The sequence below is a fragment of the Falco punctatus genome, assembly GCF_963210335.1.
Source record: "Falco punctatus genome assembly, chromosome: 10".
NCBI classification, from domain to species: domain Eukaryota; kingdom Metazoa; phylum Chordata; class Aves; order Falconiformes; family Falconidae; genus Falco; species Falco punctatus.
In genome coordinates, this window is record NC_137590.1 from 16,443,397 (window position 1) to 16,470,484 (window position 27,088).

At 50.6% G+C, this 27,088-nt stretch overlaps 1 protein-coding gene across 1 annotated transcript; it reads left to right on the forward strand.

Annotated features, from left to right (window-relative positions):
• Window positions 1–621: 621 nt before the first annotated feature.
• On the forward strand, window positions 622–26,866 carry LOC308070322 (uncharacterized protein). The gene is made up of 16 exons (XM_080404040.1): window positions 622–6,732; window positions 7,436–7,499; window positions 17,126–17,228; window positions 17,530–18,328; window positions 18,687–19,022; window positions 19,416–19,479; window positions 19,941–20,001; window positions 20,373–20,452; window positions 21,080–21,262; window positions 21,432–21,485; window positions 21,583–21,753; window positions 22,174–22,241; window positions 22,591–22,633; window positions 23,052–23,115; window positions 23,239–23,315; window positions 23,554–26,866. Exons 1-16 carry the CDS (start codon window positions 6,515–6,517, stop codon window positions 23,626–23,628), a joined length of 2,460 nt encoding a protein of 819 aa, XP_080260166.1. The 5' UTR covers window positions 622–6,514; the 3' UTR covers window positions 23,629–26,866.
• Window positions 26,867–27,088: the final 222 nt, after the last annotated feature.

Genomic DNA, 27,088 nt, shown 5'->3' on the forward strand with positions numbered 1-27,088 from the left:
TTCGGGGTTCATTTCTGTGTGGAGTTCCACCAGGATGGACAGTCTGATCACCTTGGTGGTTGAGCTGTGCCAGGGAAGGAGAAGTGGAGGCTGGAGCATGGGGGATGCTCCTGGTCCCGCTTGCCCCAGCTCCCACAGGCAGGTGCTGGATGCGGCCCCATTGCTCTGGCTGGGAGCTTGGGCTCCTTCCAGCCCCACAGCCTCGGCACTCACGGGGCAGGTGTGATGCCAAGGTCCACATCGATGCTCAGCTGCAGCCCGGTGTCAGGGATGAGTGTCAGAGACAGCTTGGAGACTTCGACAGAGTCAATTTGATTCCTGGTGGAGCCGAAAGGAAGGTGTCAGGACACCAGCACAGACTGATGTGCAATCTCTGGCTGCACTCACAATGAGCAAACCCCAAAAGTCCATGAGATCTGAATGGATAAATCAGTGTCCCGAGGGTTGCTGCTGCCCTTAGACCCCGAAGGAGGAGCCGGGAGCTTGTTTCTAAACTGTTGGTCTCCAGGAGGATTTTTGCCCTTGTTGGCAGAACGCTTTTTGTGACAATATTTAAAGTGCTCCAGCTAAGCACCAGCATGAACCGGTGTACGGTAGCAAAGCCTGGGCAAAGCAGAGCTGTGGACTTACCTGCTGGGCTTTGGGGAGCTGAGAAACAGGTCTGGGACTGTGGGGGCCATTAGGTTCTGCCTGAGGACTGCCTCCGTGTGTGGCTTTGAAACTTCAGCAACTGTGAAATAGGGCAGAGAGTTTATGAGACACTCTGGAGCTTGTGGTCTGAGATGATGGACATGCAGCAGATGTCATGATGACAGCAGAGAGATGGACAGACTGGAACCCATCTAGGTGACACATTTCCATCCCTTAACACCCCCGCCCCTGCCCCCACACAGTTACTTGCTATAGAAGGGGGATGATGTGAGCGAGCTGATTAATGGTGTTTCTGGTGACAGTGATTGGTATTTTGTCACCGGGCTGCACGATGCTGCTGCCTGCCCTCCCCGCCAATGGCATGCGAGATCCGGGGTCCAGACTTACGGTAGCTCAGTCCTGATGGGGTGAGGATGCCCCCGCAGTCGGGTGACCTGAGACTGTGCGTGGGGACCAGGAGGCTCAGGAGGATGCTCGGGGCAAGGAGGTTCACCATGCTGGTGCCTGGAGGGGCGGTAGCCTGGTCAGGGTGGCATGGCCCTGGCCCAGCCACCGAGACACAGAGCCATGCTTGGGAGCCATGGATCTGTGCCTGCGTCACGTTTGTGGTCCCAAGCTTGTCAGCTTTTGTGCAATAACAATGCACAGCTCAAATGCCAGGCACCACAGGAAAAAGAACTAAGGGAAGGCTCAGCCTTGGAACCCCCTGCAAGTCTGTAAGCTGGAAGGGTGCTGGCAGCAATACCAGGCCTCCTGAAGAGTATGAAATAGCTTACAACTGGTATAAAACTAGCAAATAAACAGGAGCTAAAATTAATTCAGGAATGAATGGAAGTTATGGAGAAGGCTACAATCAAATGAAAAGGTGAAAGTGTTATCTACCTCTCTGAAAAACATTTGAGAGTTGTTGATAATGTTTGTAATGCTCTTACAATATTAAGAAAACAAGCAATTCAGAAAGCTTAACCTGCAGAAAACATACATATTTATATCAGTCTTTGCAGAAAGTGGGCTTCTGGTGAGAACTGACCCTTACAGAGAGGCACCGAAATAAGTACAATCAACACCGATATCGAGCTATTCAGTTTGCAAATGCATCTTTACCTTTCCTGGCTGGTCTTCCCATTCTTCTGAGTCAGTCTGTGTCTTGCTGTGGCCACACCGAGGGATTGGGCTGGCCTTATATATCCTCACAACCACAGGAGATGGGGCAGAAATTGGCAAAGAGGGCTGGAAACCAGGACATGGGGTGGACAGTTTGTTTTCTATACCATTTTTATTGTTTTCCCATATTCTTGATTACCTTGGCTGTTGACCTAGCGAGGTGAACTATTGAACAGCAGGTGCTGGGGCAGCTTGCCTTCATCACGGTGTTACTGAGGAGCACAAAAAGGTCTCTAAGTGGAGCGTGCCAAGAAATCAAACATTGTTAGAAAAGTGTCTTTGCTCTGCTGCCATGTTTTCTGCTGAACACCACAGGGACAGCTGCCACCATTAGCCAGAAGCTGCTGTGGTTTGTGCTGCTCTCCTGGCTGAGCAGTGCAGACCGAAAGGGATGAGACCTCCACATGTCGTGCTGAAGGAGGTCTTGGCAATTCATCAAGGATGTCCTCTATTTCCTTCAGGTCTGGGTAAGTCTGTTGAAGGCAACAGGAATGTTTCTGTTTGGTTCAGTGAGTTTTAAATCAGACAGAAGATCAATTTTTTTTAAGGTATCTCCTCTAACCTCTGGAAAGGCCCACATGCAAGAATTCCTTCCTCTCTAATCCGTTCCTAATCAAAAGCCATGGGCAATATTTATTACAACTGATAGAAAAAATGGTGGGTGATATCCACCCTTTTTGATAATGTCTCTACAAGCAGTGAAAGTGTTTGTGGAAGGGAGCCACAGTCCCTCTCCTTCCTGCGCATGGGGCCATCATGTCCTTCTGGCTTCTTTTTGGCCTGGAGGACAGAACATGGACCACCTGCAAATGCCGTGTAAGCGCATCCTCCGTGGTCTACCCAGCTCTCCTTTGTGCTCTGTGTTCTGGCTTTTGCTGCCCACCCCACTCCCCCACCCCCCCAGCCCGATATTTGTGTTCTCAGCTTCGAGGCACGGCCAGTCTTCTGGAGAGGGTTGAGTTGCCCATTTTGGTCTGAGTCCCTTGGCAAGGGGATAAGGTGTTCAGGGCTTGTTGAAACACCTGCTGCCCGGGGAGGCAACCATTGTCCTTTGTGCATCGGCGAAGTGAGTTATTGGGTGCTGGTTCCAGGTGCAACTTGACACGTTCAAAGCCTTTGGCTCTCACCAGTGCTGTGTTGCTTTCCTTCTCAGCATGACAGAGAAATGCCAAGGAAAGCAGAGTTTCATCCACATTGTGCGTTTCCACTGAAGGCATCCAGATAGCAGTGTCAAGAGAAAATATGAAGACATATGTCTAGCAGCCTACCAAAGGAGAGCAGGATTTACACTTCCATGCTGATGTACGCAGCCCATCTAGAGGCAAGAAATGTGTTTAGAAAAGTAAATCCATTGACAGGCTGTAACCTGCAGACAAGTCCCCTGGGGTCACAGGAGGTGCTTTGTGGCATCTAACTTTGGTAGGGACATGGACACAACCTAGAAAAGTGTCTGAGAATTTTTTTTTGTGTTTTAGAGTAGTGGTTGGAAATTTGCCCCTGCTATACCTTGTTCGAGCATAGGTAATATTGGCAGCTCTCCCCAAGGTAGCACTGGAGATTTATCTGTGAGGCATTAGTATCACTTACAGCAGTGCAAGGGTCTGGGGATAAGCTGCTGGGAGAAGATGGCACCATGGTGCTTAGAGGTGGATTTTCTCCTCCTGAAGAGCCGTTCTGGACCCAATGATCCCTGTGGAGCCTTAATTAGATGTCAACTTATAGCATAATAGCTGATCAAATTACTAGCACAAAAGTGTCTTTCTGGCATGATGTGTTCCTCACTGGGTGTTATCTATGAATCTTACATTCCTGTTAGATAAGATGTAAATCTCCCTGTCGGGGCTTAGCAGAGAGCCACTGAATACATCACTGGGAGGGAGGTAATGACAGATTAAACCTCATGACATGTTTTATGCAGAAATGAAGAGAGGAAATAAATTACTCAGTGCTGCAGGACCCCACTGGGGTGAACTCCCAAAGCCAGGTCCTGCAGAGTGGGGTACCCGGGAGGGGACAGGAGAGGACACCATGGTGGCCACTAGCCCCAGCTCAGGCAGGTCTGGCTCACGGGCAGCCACAGCAATGGCAGCAGCATGGCCAGCCCAGAGGAGAGCCTTGTGCAGCCTGTCTGCGGTCTGGTAGGATGCATGGCTGTCCCATGGTGGAACGGGGACAGGGCTGAGAAGCCCGTTCTCTGGGCAGATGACAGCTCTTCTCAGCCTCACGTCAACCCTGTTTGAAATCACTAAGAATATTACTGACTTTCTCACAATTTCCACTGGGTTATGCACCAGCGAATCCCACATGCTCCAGCAGCATTTGCACAACCTCTATGAACTTTTGGGGAGTGAAAGCCACAGTTACACGGGTGTCTCCAAAAGCAGAATTTACCATTGCACATCTTATGTTTCTCCTCACCCCCTGCTTCTGTCTGTACCATGTAATTAAACAGATCAGGTTTTTCTTTGGACTCAATGTGCAAGTCTTTGTTGGCTAATCCTGGGCATTGAGCAAAAGCGTTGGCTTCAGCCTGCTGGGAGCACTTGCCTGGTACCCAAAGCCTGAGGGCTTACCCAGACTTTTGAATTTATTAGTGAAATTACTTGTATTGCCAGAAACGGCTGGGGATTAGGTTACACCACAGTCGTTACCCAGCCCTTTAATTCTCAGGTTTTTCCTCCTTCTCGGCCAGGGTTTATATATGGGCTGTTCCTTGCCTCTCTCCAGAAGATCAGTGCAGAGCCTGGACAACCTCTGGGGACTCTCCAGGTGAGGTGATGGCAGGGTCCTTCTCTCCAGAAGTCCCTGCTGTGGCAAGGTGCAGCAGATCACGTCATTTCCCTCTGGTGCAAGCAAGAAATGAGGGGCCAAGCCAGAGCAGACTGGTGGAGCTGTGTTGACAGTCCCTGGAAAGGCTCATCCCACTCCTGTCATGGCCAACAGCCGTGAGCTCTCCTGCTGCTCCTATGGGCAGGGCTCAGGGTGGCCCTGAGATCCAGTGGGCCATGTGTTCCACCAGGCAGCTCCAGCCCTTTCTCTGTGGCAGATTTTAGGCATCACGAGCAGCTCTGGTGCTTGTCGAAGGGGAATGCTTAGCATCTTGTTTGGGCGCTGACCGTGGGGTGGGTGGTGCAGGACACAGGCACGCCCCTATGGGGCTGCTCTGGGGTGTCCATAGGTGTCTGAATTTTGGGAAGTGATTCTTGTATTCAGGCTGTGTGTTGGCCTAGTACAGCTCTGCTGGACTTGCACAGAGCCCTGTTTGCTTTCCTCCAGCATGAGTGCAGTGTTTAGCCCCTGATGTGTGGTTTGGGAATAGTCTCCAGCTCATTGTCTCTCTCTGTCTGTTGAAGCCCGCACACTCCTGTAAGCCTCTGGAGCTCCGTGAGCAGCTGTACTGGATTGGAAGATGTCAAGGGTTTGGTGCATTTTATTCCTTGGTGGCTGGCTAGCATGGTCAGGAGGAGCTGCTGGCCCAGGAGCGAGCGATCATCAGGATTGATCTTGGAATGATTGACTCAGCCATGGTAGCATCCATGCGTGGACACGTGGCAGCGGTGCGGCGGGGAAGCTGCCTGTCAGTGCCGCGCAGCCTGCATCCCCAGCACATCCCTGGCCCCCGCAGCCTGCATCCCCAGCACATCCCCAGTTGCAGGGTGCCACCAGCTGGCCGGGCTCCAGCAGCTGCCCTTAATCCACAGCAGAAGCCACTTCCCCGTGGCCTGCACCTCCTGTGTGGGATGCTGCAAGCAGGACCCCTCAGCTGTGACACCCCAATGTGGGCACACAGGTTGCCTCACCGGTGTGCGGCACGGTAAGGTGGAACCTGAAAATGTGCCTGTGTTTTGTGTCTAAAATCACGATGTGTGTGCAGCAAGTACCTGCTGAGCTCCAACTGTTACCCAGGGACAGCAGAGATTGCTCGTAATCTGAATTTACAACACACAAAACATCCTGCTGTTGGGATTTGTTAATAACAACATTCTATAGGGTGTAGTGGGGAATGCTGAGTCCCCTCACCCTCCAGCACAGGCTCCTCCCTGGGGATTTTGTGCTGAACTCCTTGTCTCGTGCAAATCTTCCAACAGTCTCCACTGCTCTGAATGAGTGATGTTCTGCAGAAAATGGCAGAAGAAGCCACAAAAAAAAAAGCCGAACACCAAACCCATCAAAGGCATCTCGGGGTGAGCGATGATTAGCAGCCTTACACCGTGAGCCTGAGACTGGGAATGAGAAAATAAAAGCAGAAGGTTGGGAAGTGTCAGCCTGGAGGCAGAAATGAATCACTCCCTGCTAACAAGTGTGATATTAAAGCCGGTGATTTTCTGCCTGGTTGTGTCCACAAATACATGAAGAAACTATAACTTAAAGGCAACAAAGCGCGTCAGCTCCTGCTTCAGCACCGGCCGGGGATGGCTGCAGCAGCTCTGCAGCACCGGTGGGGTTTGCTCTCGGGGCTGGGGGTACCCAGCTCTTACCAGTGATGTTCTGAGGAAACCCCAGGATTTCTGGGGGATCAGAGCTGGCCCTCTACCCCACAGGTTTGTGCTGGGTGAAAGCATGGAGATATTTTAAACATCAAAACACCTTTTTCCCAAGTTTTTTCAAAATTAAACGGTGCAAGCTTTTTTGTTTGGAAGAAACACATTTCTAAATTTAACAGTGGTTTTAAACTGAAAGTTTAAACAAGGAGTGGAGAATGAAGATGGCGATGGCAATATCGGTGATAGGTGACTTTGATATAAGCAGCCTGACCTGGCTGCTCTGCAGGCTCCTTCTTCCCAGCTGTTTTCCTCTGTTTTTTTCCTGCAGGCTGAAAGTGAAAGATCTCCGTCCCCCGGTGATAGCGCTGGCACTCTTGCCGGGCTTGGGGCTCTTCATGGCCATCTTAGTCCAAATGACCATCGCTGGGAAAAGGTGAGCAGGAGTTGAGGCTGGGGTGGGCTTGCTCATTGCCAAGGGTTTGTCCTACGGTGACTGAGCTTTGCTCTGAGCAGCTTTATAGGAGGAAACATGGAAATTGCCCTGGCAGCAAACCCGACGGCCAGCAGCCGGCTGTGGCAGGACACCATGGGCATCCCCAGGTTCAGCTCCAAGAACTGCCACATTGCTCCCGTTAGCATTAAAACCAACCTGCCCAGCAGGTGAGTCCCAAAGGACATCGGTGATTTACCAGTATTAATGTTGCCTGAGAGGCATTGTTAAATCTTTCAGTCTCTAAGTTTGGATTTCTACAGGACACAATTAGTTCTCACTGTTAATTTTTTCCACTAGGAAAACCAAAATGTTTTATGGACAAATTCAGGCCAGCTTTAGTGTTATTCTATGCAGTGTTTGTCTTTGGCGTCAGTGCTCATTTAAGGGCTGCACTCCTGGGGTATCGGAACTTCTTTTAGGCATGGAAACGTTCTTTAGCTTTGCGTAAAACCAGAAGATGGCATTCTTGAGAAAAGGTTTGTAAAGAAAGAAAACATCTTTTATTACAGATTAGCCATGTTTTGGCCTAATCCATACCAGACAGGTTTCTTTAGTGCTTGACTTCCTTGCCTTTTGATCTTTAGTAAATAATTATTGCTATGTGCATAGTGGCTGTGTCGGCTGACGTGTTTTCTCTGCCCAGCATGCTGCCTGAAGTCATGAACACGTTTCTGGACAGCACCCTTCAGAAAGTGCTGCTGGCTCTGGTAAGTCCAATCCTCCTCCCATCCTTGTTTCCTGGAGATCACCTCCTCCTCCTCCTCACTGCACTGTAACAGGTTTCACAGTTTTGCTGCAGAAGGGAGCTTGCAGGCTGGTAAAAGGGAGCATTTTGAGCAATTACTGGTTTTATGCAGCCAACACCCGCAGCAAAGGCACTGTCACTACCTAAAGCCTCCTCGTCCCAGCTTGGCGGTCAGAGATGCGGTGCCCAGGCAGAGCTGAACTCGATGCTGAGCATGCTTGATCCTAAAGGCTTGTCAAAGGGCAGATTTGCAGCCTCTTAATGTGTCATAAAGTCTGTCTGCTTTAGTCAGATATCTGTGGAGGGCCTGGCCCTGTTCGTCGCTCAGCTTAAGACAGGTTTACTCCAGAATAACCCAGTTCAACCAGGGACAGAGAAAACTGAGTCAAACTCTTGTCTGAGCGACTGATAGTGGAGGGTTCTGGCGCTTCTGGGTTCGAGTTGCACTGGTCTGGCAAAGCTTTGCTCCCACCAGAAGCCTCCGTGCAAGGTTTTCTGACACTTTTCTTCTTGCCCCACAGCTGTGTCCAGCTGTGGGTGAAGCGCTCAATCTTGTGAATGCAAAATTCACCACCATGACTTGTAAGTTGACATCCATCCACCCACTCACCCATCCACCCATCCACCCACCCACTCATCTCCTCCCCTTCCCTCGGCAAAGGGAAAGTGCAGATCTATCACCAAGGATAGGCAATCTGCTGAGCTCTGACTAGGACCAGGTGTGGACAAACCCCAGCCGGGGCCACACAAGTATCCAACCCCTCCTTGGTGCAGCTTCGGGAAAGCCCGGCACCACAGAAGCTGGCAGGGATGCTGGAGCCCACCAAAGCTGGAAATGGCATATAGTGCTCATGACCCAGCAGTCTGGCACTGGTGAACCAGTGGTTTTGGCACTGGTGAACACTCTCCCCACACCACAGAGCATGCACCTTCTGATTAAGCATCCCTTTTTGTTTCCATGCAGCCGAGATCCCTCTTGGGTCTGCTGGGACCCTCCAATAAGCTTTGCTGACCCCCGCCCCCATGACCAATGAAACTTTCATAGAGCTGGATTTGAAGGTGAGTGCTGCTGTCTAGTGCCAGGTCTTGGAGCAGTGATGTTTCTGATATCCATTTGCTTGGAAGCATTGTCCTCCTCAGCCTTGGGCAGCAGAGGCTTTGGGAGGGGTGCAGATGTGCTGGTTGCATTATAACACCTAAGTGCCTCCTCAGCTCATCGTTTTCTGTGGAGTTTATTGCTCTGTTTCATTGCTGAGACTACAGAGCAAAGCAGCCAGTACCTTGGGCCTGGTCCAAATGCAAATCCTGACATGGATTTTGCAGAGACAAATGCTCTTTGACATTACTCTTATTACTGGTCCTTTTAGACCATTCTCCATGAAAAGGAGGGGAAGGAGGTTGACATTCCAATGGAGCAGCTACCTCTTACTTGTTTGCCACCAAAGAGGAGTGCTGCTACCCAGCTCATCCTGTCTGCAAACTTCTTGAGTGCTGAGCTCTCTATCCTGCGCTCATCCTTCAACCTGTAGATCAGCAATAACATGGTGGGTGATTAGGGCTTGAGATTTTCCTCAAGACACCACTAAGAAATCTACACTCAAATACAAGGCAGATCCATGTGCTGGCAATGCCTCTTCCCTTCCCCATGTTAAACTCCCCCCCTCCCCCAAGTGTGAGTGCATTAGGTCCCTGCCCCCTGACACTTTCTCAACAGGTTCTTGGGCTTCCCCCACTGGTGTCTATGATGCTTGGAACCCTCGTTACTGAAGTGGGTGGACTTGGCTTGATCCTACTGGTCTGTGTGACATCTTAGGCTACTTAGGGCAGCAGATAAAGCTGCTCTCCATTCACAATGACACGCTGGGAACCTTTACTGCAAGGTCAAACAGGTGCTCTCATAATTTTATTAGTAAAAATTTCATTAATAAGATTATTTAAGGGACATACTACTGCACAGTATGGACCAGCTTGACTGACTCCCACTGACTTTGGTGAACGTGACTGATGCTCAGCACCCACCAGGACAATCCCCAGAGCCGTGAAGTGGGCAGGAGAGTGAATGTTACCCTTTTGCTTTGACTGTACAGATTTCCAGGGTGCTGCCTTCATCACAGCCAGTGGTGATTGAAATGCAGGGAGTCAAAGCACCGGTGGTGACCATAACCACAGACAAAAGCTTTGTGCAGCTCTTCAGCACCGCTGAGTTTTGGGTTTCCCCTTCAGACTCTGCTCCCAAAAATCCCTCTTGTCCTGGATGTTGTGAGTTGAAGGGGTTTGCAGCTGGCAAGGGCTGACCGTGGTCACCCCTGTCCTGACCCAGCAAACCTGCACCAACACTGGAGCCAGAGATGTGGGACAGTGGGCAGGGACATATATTGGGAAGATGCCTGGGCAGGGGGTCCTGCGGGGCTGGGGTAGTTGGGGGGGACCAGGGTCCTGGTGGGGGGACACCCTTCCCTTTCCCCTTGCAGCACAGCAACCTGGAGGCACAGTTTGCCATTGCAAAAGAAAAGCTGCGGCTCTCCCTCGCTCTAAAAAGGTAAGGCAGCTACCAGTCCCCAGTGCCACCATCAGCAGTGAGAGTCCCTGGGCTGCTCGGGAGGCCACCCGCTACCTGTCACCCCTGCATTTTCAGAAGGAACCTTTGCTGTCTCTGCATGACGACTTTGCAGTTTATATAACAGCTATTTAAAAATAGATGAGGACGAACGTGACATAATCCAGCTGACCTCAAACCTGTTTTGTTTATTTTTTTCTCTTTAAGTCTGAACAGCTGAAGTTGTGCTGGCTCAGGGTAGGGAAAATGCTCCCAGTGGGAAGCGGCCCCTTTCTGGAAGGAGGCTGGTGGAGCCACGGCCCCTGGTGCAAGGGGGAGGTTTTCTGGACGTCAGGGTCTGGGTGAGGAGTTCGTTGAGGGTGATAGGGCAGCTTGCTGGGGCGGGGCGGGGGGGGCTGTGGGAGGCAAGTGACGCCCCTTTCCTCTCCCCGCAGCCTGTCTCGGGTGGCCTTGGCTTCCTCCTCCCTGGGAACGTTTGACGTGAGTTGGGCAGTCTGCACCGTGCGTGGGGCTGGCACTGTGGCTGTGAATCGCCGTGCTGACTTGCATTACCAAATACAGATTTTTTATAAAAAACAAACCAAAACAAGAAAACCAAAGTGAACGCTGAAGATTGAGATGTTATTTCAAGGAATAACATCTCAAGGAATAACAAATGACAAGTAACCGCCCAAACCATTTACCCACAGGCACGAATGCTCTGGAAGGGGTCCCCGCTCGCACCGTGTTTATTTGTGGGAGAGTTTTGGTCATAAGTAACTCTCCCCTGTGTGGTACCAGCATGGTGGGAGTGTGGGCTGGTGTTAATTTTCCTCATCTCCCTCTAATCCTGATGCTGAGATCAAGACACTTGGGTGGGCGAGTGCTGGTAACGTGTGTCTTGTAAGAGTGTTGTCCCCTGGAGCTGCACACAGCTTTGGGCTTTGGGCTGCGAGGAGGGTGCCTGGCACTGACTGCAAGGTGGAGAGCAGAGCGCTGCTGGGGCTGGGAACAGTCTCAGCTGGGGCAGTTTTCATAGTAATTTAGGATTTTTCAAGTGTTCCCATTCTGCTTGGGGGAACCTTTACAATATCCCTGCAATTGGAGAAGGTGCCGGATGAATTGATGGGGTGAGCTGGGTGGACAAGGCTGCTGGCAGGCGGAGTGGTGGGCAGTTTACACCACTTCTCTGTGTTTCAGGAGCTTCTGCTGAAAGGAGTTTTGGCAGATATAATTCACATGGCTTTATGTGCCATCGATCAACAGTAAGCACGACTATGGCTTCATCTGAGGATTCACTATCTGTACAGGGGAAATAGTTCTCATTTCTTTTCCTATAGACTGTTGTCTTTTTTTTTTTTTTTTTTTTCTTTCTGGAAATGGCATTGCCTGGCTGACCTTGCATGCTTTTCCTGCCCTCAAGGCTGTGAGTGACTCTGCCAGGAAAATCACTTGCAGGCTGTTTTGCACCCGTGGATTTTGCAGCAGGAGCTGGAGGAGGGCAATGCCTCCCACTCAGGGCTCTGGCACACCAACCGATCTATTGCAAAGGGCAGGCTTCTTCTCTGAAGCCTCTTTGAATGTTGTTCCTGTCCTCAAAATCAAAACCACTTGCTGTCATCAGATTTTTGCCTTTAAGTCTCCAAAAATCAACAAGTCCCTCTTTACCACACCTAAAAACCAGCCAAAGTGTCAGTAAAAAAGCCCACCCTGGAGCATGAATTTAGCTGCTCAACTCATATGGACAGTATGCCAAAAGCAGAGATTTTGTTTATGCTAAAATACCCAAACCCAGGAATTCCCACCCTGTTAATTTTTCTTCTGATTATCCCCAAAGTCCCTTTGGCAGCCATGGGCAGGCAGCACGAGGGTGGGCAGGCAGGGAAGCGCTGGAGATGCAGGCAGTGGCCGGAATGCCTCTGAGAGCAGCTCCCACTCGCTCCAGGGGTGCTGGGCATCACTCACTGGGCAAACATCAGTGGGTTTGAGGTAAGCATGCTCGTGCAGTGGTTTTGCTGTAGCTTGGGTCAGCCCCGGTGTCAGTGCTGTTAGTCCATCACACCTGAGCACAAAACAACTGTTAAATCCTGCCCGTGTCCTTTTTATTTTTAAATCTGCAGGATGCTCTAGTACTGTGAGGCACGGGGAGGTACGGCTGAACCCACCACTGCTGCAGGGACCCAGCGGGAACAGGCGGGCAGGAGAGCAGCGAGGGTGCTGGGTTTCCTGGGGCATTTCTTCCTCTTTCCATGGCTTTAACTCCACAAGCTGAGATAAAAAAGACCCCATCACCCCATGACAAGACTGGCCTGCCGTGTGCCTAGTGGAGCCAGCTAGGCATGCCTGGGCAGAGGTTGTATTTCTTGAGAGGACTGGTCCCTAAATAAATCACGTTTGCAACCAAAATAGCACGTGCATTAGCGTGCTGCAGGCAGCAGCGTGGGCTGTCACCGGGGTGCAGCACCCACATCTTCCACAGGAGGAGGGTGCAAGAAGGGAACCCTCCTGCTCCTGGGGTGCATGTGGGAGAGGAGAGGAGTGTGTCCGCAGTCATGTGGGGGGGGGATTAGGACTTCTCAGAATGAGTTAGAGACGGGCATTTAGACATCTTTAAGTGTGGTTTATCGGCTGCATTGCAGATATTGATCACAAGCATATCGTCCACTGATTGCTGGATAATTACCTGTCATTAGCAAGTCAATAGACGGCTTTGATCCTGATTTCAGCAAGCCGATATGATTTAAACATTTTTTTCCTGGTGACAGGTAGCTGGTGCAGAATTAAGGATATCTTTGAAAAGGTTATTGTGTTTTTAATAAATTGTCCCCAAGGAAAATCTCGCTGTGAGGCAGGCTCTGAGAACTCCATTTGTTTTGTTGTGTGCGCTGCCTGACCCAGCAGGCATTTGTTCTGAAACGCGTGTAAGGAATTGTCCTCGTCAGGAGTCCTAAGCAATGAGGGAAGCAGCCATAAAACCAGCTCCCCATGAGGACTGGTGTTTATGGTGCCTTCTCTCCTCATTTCATTGCAAACATTGTCAATGACAAGCACATTTTTTTAAAAGATATTTCCCTGATTGTGCTTGCATTAGCTAAGAAACAATCAAACAGTTTCAGCCTCCTTAAGAACAAAAAATGAATCAAAATAGCTGTACGCAGCCCCCCGCGCCCCCCAGGGGAAATCAAAGCTGGAAATCACAGAGGGCACCTGTTAATTTTTCATGAAACACTTAAGCACGCCGTGAAGCTGCACTATCATGTAACCAGTATGTGACGCCCTGGGGCACTTGGTGGAGGTGCAGCCTTCAGACAAGTGCAGACACCAGCGTTGTCCCCTGGAGCTGTACACAGGCCCCAGCAGCCCTGAGCCCCCCGGCAGTGAGGGCTGTACCAGTCCCTCACAGTTACTGGTTCCAGAGGGATGAATGAGCGAACCAAGACTGCACTGGCTCAGGGGCCCCACAGAGACGGTTTCCTCAGGCAGAAAAGGGACGATGCCATCAGCAGGAGAGCAGAGCAGAACCATCTTGTTTTTCAGCCAGGGCTAATGTGTTTCATTCTGCCTGCCCTGGCCAGAGCCTACTGCCCTCTTGCTAAGGTCAAGACCTTTAACACTTCTCGAGGGCGCATCCCTTTTACTGCCTGCCTTTATGTCCCAGTTTCCAAGTGATCTGAGCATCAGTACCGTGTCTGTTCACATCAGTCTATTCTTCTCCCTTTGATCAAGTCCGTTCTGGCTTGCTCTGTGTTTGTCCTCACACAGTGGTTTGGCTTCGTGTTCTTGGGGCTTTGAAAGTTGCTTTAGCAAGACCTGGACATCACAATGTCATTCTTTTTATGGGAATCTGCTTCAGCTTATCCAAAATATTTAATTGTCAGAGACCTCTGCATTCAGCAACAGCTGGTGAGAGGCCAAGTTACTGTCATGCCTGAAAGGTCACTGCGCAGAAGCTATTCTCTGTGGTGCCAAAGTGCCCCTTTACTGTGTGCTGACCATTATCAAGTCTGGCTTTATGGTAATTCGGGTTTTGTGTAGTGATTGTCCAAAGTATGAAATGATTCAGGAGGGATGATAACATAATACCATCTTGTTAACACTCTCTTCCAGTTATCAAATGTCATGATCTAGCCATGACAGCAAGGCTTTGTGCTCCCGAGGTGCCTGGCTGATCAGGTTGCAAGGAGAGTGGCAACTCCTTAAATACTTTGGCACTTTTGCCATCCCTTCCTTGGCCTTTAGCTAAGATAATTTTTAAAGCTGGAATTAATGTGTGACAAAAGCTGGCTAATCTGCTGGAAATACTTATTTCCAAGTTTGTAGAAGGTATTAACTCTGAGCAAGCATTTTTCTGGACTATTATTGCTCAGAGCTGGGGAGCAGCCCTTCCACCCCTGTCATTAATGAGCACATTGGGGATGAAGAGTTCACTGCTGTCCCCTGGGCTGATGCATCCTCCCCTCTGCCATGGACAGCTTTTGCTGTGCCTGTCAGGATGTGATCCGCACACAGGGACCACATTTGGTCTGTGGCCCGCAAAGGAGGGGTTTCTTTTTCCTGCCCCGAAGAGCTGCTGCTTTGGTGCAGCTCGAGGCAGCAGGTCCATGTATCCGTGTGGCGCTGGTGACCAGGGCCAGGGCAGGGCAAAAGGGGGAAAGCCAGCAGGGCTGTGGGAGCATATGACACGTTGGCTCAGAAACAATTTTTGCTCCTTTTCTTCTGCTTGCAGCAGTAAATGAACTGGCAACAAATAACCCATGATGGACGAGGTGGGACACAATTTTTCAGCATGGAGAAAACATACCCAGAAATTTGAGAGGGCAGGGGCCTGGACAGAGCTGTGATGCAGAGGCAGGAAACCCTGGCCAGTTGTAGCTCTGCCGGTATGCCCACACTGGGATAAACAGTCCCTCCAGGACTTCAAAATGATCCAGAGCTGACAAGCTCTAGCCGGGGAGCTCCCTGGCTCCATGGTCAATGGCGTCACCCACTCAATAGTATCTCCCCATGAGATGTCCAGTCCATCCCATGTCCGGTCCTCCTGGAGTGCCATGAGGCAGAGGTGATGGACCTGGATATAATGCCATGCCAGTTAGACCAGTACAGTGCTTCCAAATCAGGTGATGTCTCCTCAAAGAGTCTGTCAGCTCGGGGTATCTGTAAAGCTGTGACACACCATCAATATGCCTTGTCATGATGTCACTGTTCCTTCCTGGTTCAATGCCTCCTTTTCCTCAGTTATCAAATGGACTACGAGCCATTCAGGCCACTGGGCAGGTGCTGTTGGCTTTGGCCACTCTTAGGTAAGTTCACAGTCTGTAGGCAAGTCAGGATGGGAACACTGGGCATGGCTGGTGAATACCAGGCTCTGTTACTGTCTCTGCAGCCTGTCTTTACATGGAGAAAGGTGCTGCCTGCTCCTTCATTTATCACCCGTAGCGTGTGGCACCCCCTTACTGCATGGGCTTACTGTGAGGGTGAAGTGCTCAGTACCACAGCACCAAGAACTGTAGAAATATTTAACAGTGAGGGGTGGTCAGCATTTTGACACATATTTCAGCCAAAACTTCAATTTTATTGGGGGGTGGGAAGGTATTTTATCAGGGCATGACATTTCAGCCATGTTTGCATCTTGACATGAGAACAAGGCCAAAAGGATGATACGCTAAACCAGGCAGCGGCATGCGGACTGGCACCGAGAGCTGGCCGAGTCTGCTTCTGCATCTACGGGTTGTTGCTCAATGATTTACCTAACTCCTAACATCTCTAAGGAAATATTTGCAGTGGAAGTCAGCAGAAACCATACATTATTTGTTTTGCTCCCCATCAATTATCGTGGGTGTCCTCAATGACATCGCTTGCCTCTTTCCTGCTGTAAAGCTCTATATATGAAGATGCTTGATGCAGGTCAGCTTCAGAAGACAGCCACATTGGCTAGAGAGAGCCTCGTACTCAAGAGCTTGGTCAGGTAAGAGCAAACGTATTCTTCAAAAAGTGTGCTCTTAGCTTCTGCTTCTGCAAACCTGAATACTTCCCAAAGGAGAACCCTTAAGGGTTTTTTGGGAGTATTGGATTTTTAACAAAAATTGTTATTCTTGCCTGCTGCCTGCCTGAATTATGCTCCAACAAGTAAAATTCATGGTGGTTTTCACTACGAGTTTCTCAAGAACAGACATGCATGTTCATTGTACTTGCAGTCCTTGAAGAAGAAAGGATATTTCATGGTTTTCATAACCAATTATCACTTAAATTATTTTTGGTGGAACTCTATTATCTGAGTTAGATTTTAGCTAAGGTGAATTAGACCTCTCACACTTGTTTTGATCCCTTTTTGATGTGTTATTTACATTTAAATAGATTTGGGGCAATGAAGTTCATTATGGTTCTTTAAAAAAACCAACTACTTCAAGTTGTAGGACCCACAGAAATATTTCAATTACACTGAAACTCTAAAAATTATCTTTTCCTTCGTACAATTCTACCAAAAGGTGCTTTTATGAAGAGGGAAGCCTCAGATGTTTGATGTTTGCACAGAGGTCATGACATTCAAACAAGGACATGTTCTTCCTAGATATGTTGGTGTGTTTGCCCGGTGTAGACCAATCGCTTTTCTTTCTGTGACTAGAGATGATCATGTTGTCAGATATGTTCTGTTTTCCCATCATGAAGGATACAGGATCTTGTTTCTTAGAGAAATTGCCACCCAGAACAGGTGTGCCCCAGATCAGCCTGATCAGTCGCCAACATTGCTCACGGGCGCTGAGGGGTTAAAGCAGGAAAAAAACGAACAAGCACTTGCTTATCACTTGGCTGCCATGAGGGTTGGTCTTGGAGCAGCTGCTGTTGAAGTTCTGGTTCCTCCTGCAGGAAAATGCAGCTTTACCATGCCCACCAGTCTGGCAAGGAGGCCAGAGTGGTGCCAGCAACTTCCTCTCTGATTTTGTCCTCTCTAACAGGCATTCCTCCTTTTTCTGTCCTCCATCCTCCTCTTTCCTCCCTCCACTGGCTTGCACTCGCTATCCCAGCATTGTACTGATGGAAATTACTTTCCACAGTTATTGGGACTGAAGATGACTACGTTCTCGATTATTTTACTTCTCTACAGCCTGCTGACCCCTTCACCAGGATTATTTTCTTCAGTTGCCAAAGCTGATAAAGGTAAGTGTATGGAAAAGATTTATGTTCTATTTTTTGAGACCAGTTCTACTCTTTCTGTCTCTTGACCATGCTCAGGAAATCAGAAGCTGGTCCAGATCTGTTCAGTCATAGGGACAATGTTGGTCATTTGGATTTAAAAAGCACTTTGGAAATGACACTTCACATACTTCACAGTGGCTGGTGCCACCACCCCTATTGCATAAAGAGGGAAACAAAGGGGAAGGAAAAGCCAGGCTGACACAACATGCTTTGCACTGAGTTCACATAGCTTACAGTGTCCTCTCATCCTTTTTTTTTTTAGACCTTGGAGATCTGCCAATCAAATGTAACCCCAAGAAGGTTCAAGGTGGTCTCCTTGGTGGCAATCTGCTCAGTGGTCTCCTTGGAAAAGATTGTCCTGTTGGCAGAGGCCGTGGCAAAGATGGTGTTGTTGGCAGTCTCCTTGGTGGAAATGGTCTCCTTGACAAAGATGGTGTCCTTGGGGGTCTCCTCGGTGGAGATGGCGTAGCTGGCAGCCTCCTTGACAAAGATGGTGTCCTTGGGGGTCTTCTTGGTGGAGATGGCGTAGCTGGCAGCCTCCTTGACAAGGATGGTGTCCTTGGGGGTCTCCTCGGTGGAGATGGTGTAGCTGGCAGCCTCCTTGACAAGGATGGTGTCCTTGGGGGTCTTCTTGGTGGAGATGGCGTAGCTGGCAGCCTCCTTGACAAGGATGGTGTCCTTGGTGGTCTCCTTGGTGGAGATGGCATCGTTGGCAGCCTCCTTGACAAAGATGGTGTCCTTGGGGGTCTCCTTGATGGAGATGGCGTAGCTGGCAGCCTCCTTGACAAAGATGGTGTCCTTGGGGGTCTTCTCGGTGGAGATGGCATAGCTGGCAGCCTCCTTGACAAAGATGGTGTCCTTGGGGGTCTCCTTGGTGGAGATGGCATCATTGGCAGTCTCCTTGACAAAGATGGTGTCCTTGGGAGTCTCCTCGGCAAAGATGGTCTTGTTGATGGTCTCCTTGATGCTGTCATTGATATCCTTCTTGGCAAAAATGGTCTTCTTGGCAAAAATGGTCTCGTTGGCAATCTTCTCGGTGGAAGTGGTGGAGACCTCACAGGGTGAGTGAAAGTGGGAGGTGGATGTCCCTGAGCAGCCCTCAGTGCGTCTGGGCCATACTGGGGAAAGGAGGGTCTGGTCTGGAGCCTGCTGTCTGAACATATGGACCCCCTCTTTCCCCTCGTGGGGCAGCTTCATAAATGATGGTTCAGGTCTTGGGAGTTCCTATATGCCCCAGTCATGCAAGGGTGTCCTGTATGTGCTGCAAGGTGCTCCTGGCTGTCAGGGATCCCTGCTCAACCAGGGTGAAGGCCTGAGACTGCGGCTCTACAATCAGCCGCAGTGCTGGGGACTGAGGGGACAGGACATCCACTGTACAGATGTGCTATTTATTGCCTTTTTTTTGTTTCAACCATCCAGGCTGAAAATTGTGAACAACACCCTTCCAAAAATAAGTCTGCACCCCCTACCAGGCGTTGGGCACGAGGTGGGCTTCAACACCCAGCTGCTGGTAGAGAGTACCAGGTATGGCATGTCTGTCATGGGCATGGCTCAGGGCAGGGAGGTCACCATCTCTTTGGGAAGTAGATGGCCAGCAAATATCCTGAACCACGTGCTGTGTTTCTCCCCTTGCAGTGCTCTGGACAAAGCGCTCTGTGTGCAGGTGGAAGCAGATGTGGCCATGGTGGTCCAGGACAACTGGGAGGCTCGTCAGAACAATGTCTGCAAAACTGTTGACATAAACATCCGTCTGAGGTAGGCATCTGTGTGCGGTAGCATCCATGTGAGGGGGGTGCTCATGGCTGGCACGTGGCCCTTACAGCAGTGGGAAGCCTTGGTGCTGGTGGTGTTGGCCATTGAAGGCAGCGCTTTTGTGCCTGACACCTCAGAGGCTGAATTAGCTGGCTGCTGGCCTCAGAGAACTGCCAACTTTCTTTTAAAATTTGGGCTAAAGAAATAATATTTCTGAGTTGTGCTGGGAGCCTAGCACTGAGCTGGATTCGGAGGGCTCGGGTTTGGCAATATTTTGGCACTGAATATAGCCCTGGACAGCACAAGCGAGGCCTCATATTTCTCATCTGCAAAGTACTTTCATTTTCCAGCCGTTAATCTACATCACTTTTTATTTCCTATTTTTCCATTATCCAGACCCAAAGTGCCACTTCTGGATCAGCCTTTAAAACGCCTCCTTAGTGATGTCCTGCGTGAGGTGGTAAGTCTGCAAAGCGATCTTCATGCGAGCCATCAGCACAGTGCTGGGTGGGCAGGCAGCGTGGGCAGGGCAGGCAGGGCAGGCAGCAGGCAGTGCAGGCAGCGGGCCAGGTTGCCCCCACGGACACGGCTGTTTGCACAGCTGTGGGCTCAGCCAGGGCGGTCAGCCTGTCCTCCCTGCTGACGGGCACCAGCACCATTGCCTGTGCCAGGCTTTGCTGGCAAGCAGGTTTCTGAGATGTGCTGGTTTAGTGGTCACAAGTGGTGAGCAAGTGGCTTAAAGGGGCTGCTCGCCCACCCGATGCTGCAGCAATGGAGTGTCCCACCAAGCCCTGCCAGGCAGCGGCTCCTGCCCGCGCTGTGCAACCCCAGAAGAACCAGTTCTTCCCCACTGTGCTAACACACCGCACACACGCGAGTGTTGCAGGTCCTCGGACTCTTAACTTCCCTCTGCCTCTTCAGGGGTGCAACATCATCAACTCCAGGCTCAGCACGGTGAACACTCTGCTTGGCTCCAGGACCCGTAAGTGCTGCACCCTCCTCTTCCTCTGCTCCTGTGTGACCCCCTGCACTTAGGGTTTGTTGGATTTTTACATTGAGTGCATACAATAATTTAACAACTTCCTAAAACCACAACTCTCAGCTCAAGCACCAACACTCAATTCCCCTTGCCCCAGAGCAACAGCAGGCAGTTTTTCCTGAAGAAAGCCACTGCAGGAGCTGTTGCTTTTAGAAACAATATTTTTGCTGCAGAACAGTGCTTTCTAGTGGCTTGTCCGGCTGGGAATGCTGTGGGCAGGAGCTGCATCAGTTCCAATATCTCTTGGGACCATGGGATTTGCGAGCATCCCCCTCTCCTTGCAGCTTAAAAGTTTTCCTCCCTGTGTCCCACAGCCACGGTCCCGCTTGGGGCTCTGGGAGATCTGCCCCTCTTTTCCATCATCAGTGGCGATGCTATCCAGCTGGATCTAAACGTAAGTCCTACTGCTTCCCCAGCCCAAGAACCTCTGAGTGAGTGAGTTTGGGTAATTCATCTGAATGTGGCAACTGTTTGCCGAAGGCTCCTCTTATTCCATCTGTCTTCAGGAGAGTGTTCGCTGGAAGGTGCTGAGCATGGTCCAACCATGTCTGTACTAATGCCACCACTGGGGCTCTACCTTGTTTTTTCACTTGCTAATCCTTGAGAGTAGCATGAGCCAGATTGGCTTGACGCTGCTTAATTAAGCACAATTATAGCATTTTCATAGTTGATCATCAGCAGATTTTGATTTCATACAGGACCAGTGGTCATCGTTCACAAGCAGGTTCTGTTTATAAGTGGTTTGTGAAAGTTTGGCATGTAATTGGTGGAGACCGTGATCAGGTGAAAAACACTGGCAATGTGTCTTTCCGATGGGAGATGTGATGCTGTTTTAAAGGGAAAGCTGTAGCAGATGTAGCTGTTGCCTGTGCTAGAACAGCCTGAGGCAGCCCTATGTCTATTAAAACATTGATTAACCCCACGTGAGCATCTCCGCAAGGTCCACAGACGAGTAGGGTGCCCAGTGCGACCACAGCCCTCTGAGCCCTGCCAGCATCCCTCCACTGCTCTGTCTCTGCAGCTCCTCGTCGGGGACACAGAGAGCGGCGTGGTGGCCTCCACACAAGGACCACCGCTTGCCGCCACCTTGCTGCTGGCCACTGGTCGCCCACCACAGCTCAGCCTCTCCAAGCATGCCCTTGGCAAGCTGCTGGAGCTGGTCCAGGGGCAGGGAGCCTTCAGCCTCAGCATCACCAACTCAATGGTGGGTCACCATGCCCCTCTGCATGTCCAAGGTGGGGTCCTGGATGCTCTCGGGAGACCCAAGGGTGCTCACCACCATGTGCTTATATTTGTTTGCGGGGCCCAGCTGAGCCCAGCGTGGGCTTTGCACAAACTCCTGACGGCTCATTTCACTGGTGCTGTTCCCACAGGTGCCTGATAGTGTCTTGCTGTCCACATCTGCTCTTCTCCCACTCATCCCCCAGGTCAGCCCCCTCCTTCACCTGCACTGATCTCCAACCCCACCGCCTGCCCTGGCCATGCAAACACCCCCTTGCTCTGACCTCCCTCTGCCCTGTGCAGCTCGCCAAGATCCTCCCTGACTCTTTGCCACTGGAGCTGCGCGTGCGGGTGGCCAACAAACCAGTGGTGGCCGTGAGGGACAAAAGAGCTACTGCCACCCTCAGAGCCTCCATCGACATCTTCAGTCCTCCCCTGCAGTCGGCCCAGCAGCCCCTCTTCTCCCTTGACACGGTGAGTGGGTTCTCGGGGAATGAGACCTTTGAAACAGGGAGTGGGGTGAACCTGGCTGTTCTCTGGCATCCCCTCGGCTTCTCCTGCCCTTAGCCATGTAGTACTTGTACTTTGGGTTTTTTTGAATTTACTATTTTTGTATTTTTGAATTTACTACATTGTCAGAACAGTGGTGCCCAGGCCTTTAAAAATGCTCTCAACCAAGTGCAAGTGAAATGTTTAAGGAGTAATACAAAATAGAGACAGAAGGGTGAACCCTAGGGAGAGAAACAGATGCCATCCATCAAAAAAATGTGATTTCTAGGCACAGGCAGGTGTTTTTTCTCAGAATGGATTATTTACAAATACTCTGGGTTTTCTTTTTAGTCTCGGGAGCTATGCAGGGAAATAACCTCATTTCTTCTGTTGTTCCAATTTCAGGACATTGTTCTGAACATCACGCCATCGGTCTCCGGTGGCAAACTGCAAACCTCCCTGGCTCTTGACAGGTAGAGCCAAGCTCTGCGGTAGCTGTGGGCAGGGGAGCTCTGCCTGGGGATGCTGCTGGGGGCCTGGCAAGATGGGGCTGATGGCAGCAATCAGGGAGTGTGATGTAGATGTGGTGGAAAAGTAAAGGGCTGCTGGAGCTTTCCTGCCTCCTCCCAGCCCCAACCTCAAAGCAAGTGCATGTCTAAAGTGATGAAAGAGTTGTAAAAAAGTTGCCCTGCTTTCAAAATCCTCATCTTTTTATGTGGGTGAGACAAATTCGAGACCAAGGAAGGGTCTGGGCAGCATTTGGAGAGCTGGAGGAGCGCTGCATCTGATGCAACCTGACTGCCTGGTTTTTCTCTTTTGTAGCATCAACCTGACGCGGGTACCCCTGAGACTTGACCCCCTCAGTGTAAGTGCACGCTGCTTTGGGTTAAGACTCTGTGTAGGGAAAGAGAACCAAAACGTCAATTAATCTTCAGTCTTCACGTTTCTTCTGCTCTTGGCAGAGGCCAGTTGCTGTCCGCCCTGTCGATCCCCTGTGCCCTATAGCAGTGACACTTGGATCTGTATGTTCACCTGCTGGCAGTGCACCGAGGGTGCTGGGAACAGGGGACGAATAATTGAGGAGAGTTTACCCAAAGAGCCTGTCCCTGTGTATCTGCCCACATTCAGTCCTGGAGGAGTTTCACTGAAGGAAGCTGCCCAGCCTTTGTGTTTTATAGCTCCAAGCATCCTGCAGTGACAGAACTTGATAACCCTGACATTGCTGTTTTCATTGCCATAACCGTTGCTCTCCTGACACTGACACCCATCTGCTTCCCCCACAGATCTCTCCAATTGCAGAATGGCTCAAGCAAGTCCTCGCAGCTGCATATGTACCTGCCATTAACGGTATGGCCGGGCTCTAGGTCCTCTCTTAGCTCAAATTCAGTCGGATTTGGGGCTCTGCCCCTTCCCTTGCTGCCTGCCTTCAGGGTTCTCCCCATGATGAGATGCTTTCACTTGCTTTTGCAGATGCCTTGCATGTGTCAGTCCGCCTGCCCAGCATTCTCAACACCAGCCTCAGGAACACCAGGGTTGACATCACCGACGTAAGGACCCATTTCCCACAGCACTGCCTTCCTGGGGAGCGGGGCATGCTCCCACCCTGGGGCAGGGACCTGCAGACCCCCTAGCCCCATGTTGCTCCAGCCAGCCCCATTTCCCATGGGCCGCTCCCACTGTCTGGGAGGTGCCTCTACCAGTATGGACCCACAGGAAAACCTCCCATGGGATACAGGGAAAAGTCCAAATGAGAAAACTGAATAGTTTTTGTGCTGCTTCTTCCAGGCAGATGACTCTCACGACCAGACCAATCTAAAAAGATTCTGCTCGGGAGGCCCCATGGCACCGCTCACTGTCTGAGGCAGGCAACGTGCCGCCAGCCCCAGAACCCTGCTCGTCTCTGCTCCCTCTGACTTCATTTTCCCTCGAGTGCTGCCCTGTGCTTTCGCTGAGGCCCAAGGGGGACAGGCAATCATCTCTGGTGGTGGCCTGGCGTGGGGTAGGGAAAGCTGCTGGGCTGGTGGGTGTTAGGGGCAGTTGCTGTGGCCACTTCTAACATCTGTAGTCGGGAAGCAGAGCTATTTCTTAGGCATAAAGGTTGCTCTCTTATTGCTCCTTCAATAAAATCTTTCACTGCCTCAGCATTTCTCTCTCTGAATATTTATTTGATATGTTTCTGGCTGCCAGCACCCATTTGTCTCCGCTGTGTGCCTATGCCACATGCCCACGGACAGGCAGTGCAGCTGATGGGGAGGCTGTGCCTATAGCGAGCAAGCCGGTATGTCACAGAAAGCCTTTCTGAAGCTCAGTCTGTGGCACAAGGTGTGCAAGAGCAGCTCCCACTGCAGCTGGGGTTTCGTGGGCACCCTGCTGCAGCCCATCCCCTGCCTGCCTGGGTGCCGCTTGTGGCAGCCTGGCAGCGGGCAGAGGAGGTGCTGGCAATGCAACCACGGCGTAGGGTTTGCAAAGTGCTTGCTGCCATTCCCCACTTATTTGGAGCCCCTGGTGCAGACACTGCAGGGAGAGCAGCTCCCTGCCCAGGGCTCCTTTGCAGCATGTCCCAAGTGCAGCCTGGTGGTGCTTGTCGTGCAAGGCTCTGTAACAGAGCCAGGCACAGATAAACTGAGCTTACGCCTCCACACTGCTTTGTTTAGGAGCATATTATCCCCTTATTGCATAAGATGCACCAGATCATTACCAACACGTTTTATCTCACAAAGGTATTAAGTGTTGAGGACACCAGGACAAAAGCATTCATGTTGTCTGGAGCCAACAGGGAGTGGATGTCCCACTGTACAGGGGCTTTTCTGAGGCTGTGGCAATACTATCTGCAGGGAAGCAGCTGGCAACTGCTGGGATGGGTGGGATGGTCCTCAGGAACTGCTTCTTGGATTGAGCATTAAAAGAGAAAAAAGTCTCCCAGCGCTTTTCTGGAGCCTCCCCATGTGCTCGCTGGAAACTTAGAAAATTACCCTGATACAGTAGTTTGTGTGTGACAGCCTGGGTGCATGTGTCAGCGGGAATTTGTCCAGTCTAAAGTGATTTTCCAGCGTGGCTCTTTCAGGATCAGCAGCAGCCTCACGTGCTGCAGCCTGCAGAGCCTTGGGCTCCTTCTTTGCTTTTGGGCTCTTGGGTAACTACGCTGCCTGATAATGGAGTATCCAATAACCCCTTGCTTAATGCTTTTCCCTGTTTTACAAATCTTTATTTATATTGGAATATATTAAAACCACAAATGCTGCTTTATACACTTTATCCACTAGCCCAGCTTTTACAGTTTAGGCATCTTTCCACTTTTTCTACATCACCTTTGCTATATAAGGGCCCGCTGCTCCCACACGGTACGCAGCAGAGGTGCCTGAGGAGCTGTAAGGTCTCCCCTTGACCAAGAGCTGAAGACCAAATTCAGGCTTTGAAACTCAGCATAAGGCCAGGTAAAGAAAGATGATCAAAATGCTGGTACGGGTGGTTGCAAGGTAAAGACAGTCAAAATAGTGGTATCGGGTGTTGTAAGCCTCCAGGGACAGAGTCACCATTTTACCTACGAGCCTTACAAAGTACTCTGGTGAGCAAGAAAAAAACATGGGAATAATACCAATAGTGGTCGAAACACAGGTAAGAAATTCTATTTTATATATAGTGACCAGCCCAAAAATTCAGCAAAGGTGGTTGCTATAGTAAAATGAAAACCTTCTCTGAATCAAAAACACATTCATTTGACAAGAAAAGTTAGGGATTTTTTGTTTCACAATATCCATTTAAGTTGGTTACTATTATTTTTATTGTTATAAGGTTAAAACATGCCATTTTAAAAGAAAGGCTTTATGCAAAATGTGAATTGCTTGTATAATTGCAGCACTAATTTGCATACCTACTCATGGGGCGGTTATTAGCAAGGGGAGCTCAGTGTAGGCTATAGGTTATGAGTAACTATTTCATACTGTAAGTTTACAGTTATGTCACGGTGACCAGGGATGGAAAGGACCAGGTTGCCTGGGGTGCCCATAAACAGGAATAAGCAAACAGCTGCTTGGGTTGTGCAGAAGCTGGCTTGAAAAGTTCCCCGCAGATGTGATACAGACACCCCCTTCTTTCCCCCGTTTTGTGTGTGTTCAGCTCTGTTTGCCAAATGTGGCTTTAACTCCTGAACTATTTTGGTCCTCCTAAAGCTCATGCTTTCTATTCACTGAAAAAATGTCACCCAGCTTGAATATCTGACTCTCCTTCATCTCCAGGGGTTCACCTAGCTTATTCCACTCTTTTCCCATTTTCCTTCTCCAGGTACTGCCAGCACCCACAGCTCTCTCAGCCGAGCAGAAGACACCATGCCACCGGCTCTGGGCATCGCCCTCTTGTATGCCCTGATGACCCCATCACTAAGCCAGCCAAAAGATGCCATCCTCAGGCTCAGTAAAGGTGTTTTAAGTGATGGTGAGTCATTGCCACCTCATAGTGGGACCCTGGGAAACAGGAATCGATGGTGGTGGTCCCTGGGGGTCAGCACCCTTGTACCAGCACAGCACGATCAGCTGAGGAAGGGAGGGGAATTGCACATGGAAGGGGAAGAGCATGAGGCTTGCATGCAACTCCCTCCCCTCCGCCGCCCCCCAGCTCCAAACTGAACCTGGAGTCATTTTCTTATGTAATTAAAATTTCAAATGGCCAGGCTCCTGAAAAGGGAACGATATTGCTTTCATGGGGGATCGCTCCTCCCGGGGGCCTGCACCGCTCAGGAGGTGTGAGCCACATGGCACCTCAGCTATCTCACATTCAGGATTGATCAGTGCCCAGCCCCTACGACCCTGCCACACCATTTGCTGTCCTACCTGGAGTGGCTGCAGATAAATCCACCTGAGCTGCTTTACACCAGTCTTGCTATGGTGCCTCCTGCCCCAGATCCCAAGGCCCTTCTGCTGTTGCATCGTATATGGGAAAAACTGACAGCGCTAGTGAGGGATGGGGACAGGCAGCCAGAGCACAAACTCCTCGACAGCCTGTGCTGGAGGAGCATGATGAGCAGTGGTGCGGGCAGGGGGCTGGCAGCTGCCTGCCGACCCCCGCTCAAGGGCTGCGGTGGTGGCCGGGGAGGCAGCTCTGCCCGCAGGCTGACGGCGGGTGATGTTTCCAGCTCTTACAGACTCGCTCAGGCAAGGCAATGCCCTCCAAGGTGCCTTCGGAGAGGTGCCACTTGGGAGAGGATATCCCGGCACAGATGGAAGTGACGACCTGTTGGGTGGCCTCGGAGGAGGTCTCCTTGGTGGTGGCGGTGGTCTGCTTGGTGGTATTACTGGTGGTTTGCTGGGCAGCAGTGGTGGAGGAT

Bases quoted from the DNA above. Each gene is read 5' to 3' on its own strand.
- LOC308070322 (XM_080404040.1), top strand. From the start codon at position 6,515: ATGAAGATGGCGATGGCAATATCGGTGATAGGTGACTTTGATATAAGC. The intron at 22,242-22,590 runs GTAGAGCCAAGC...TCTCTTTTGTAG, and splicing joins ACCTCCCTGGCTCTTGACAG to CATCAACCTGACGCGGGTAC. The intron at 23,316-23,553 runs GTAAGGACCCAT...TGCTTCTTCCAG, and splicing joins CCAGGGTTGACATCACCGAC to GCAGATGACTCTCACGACCA.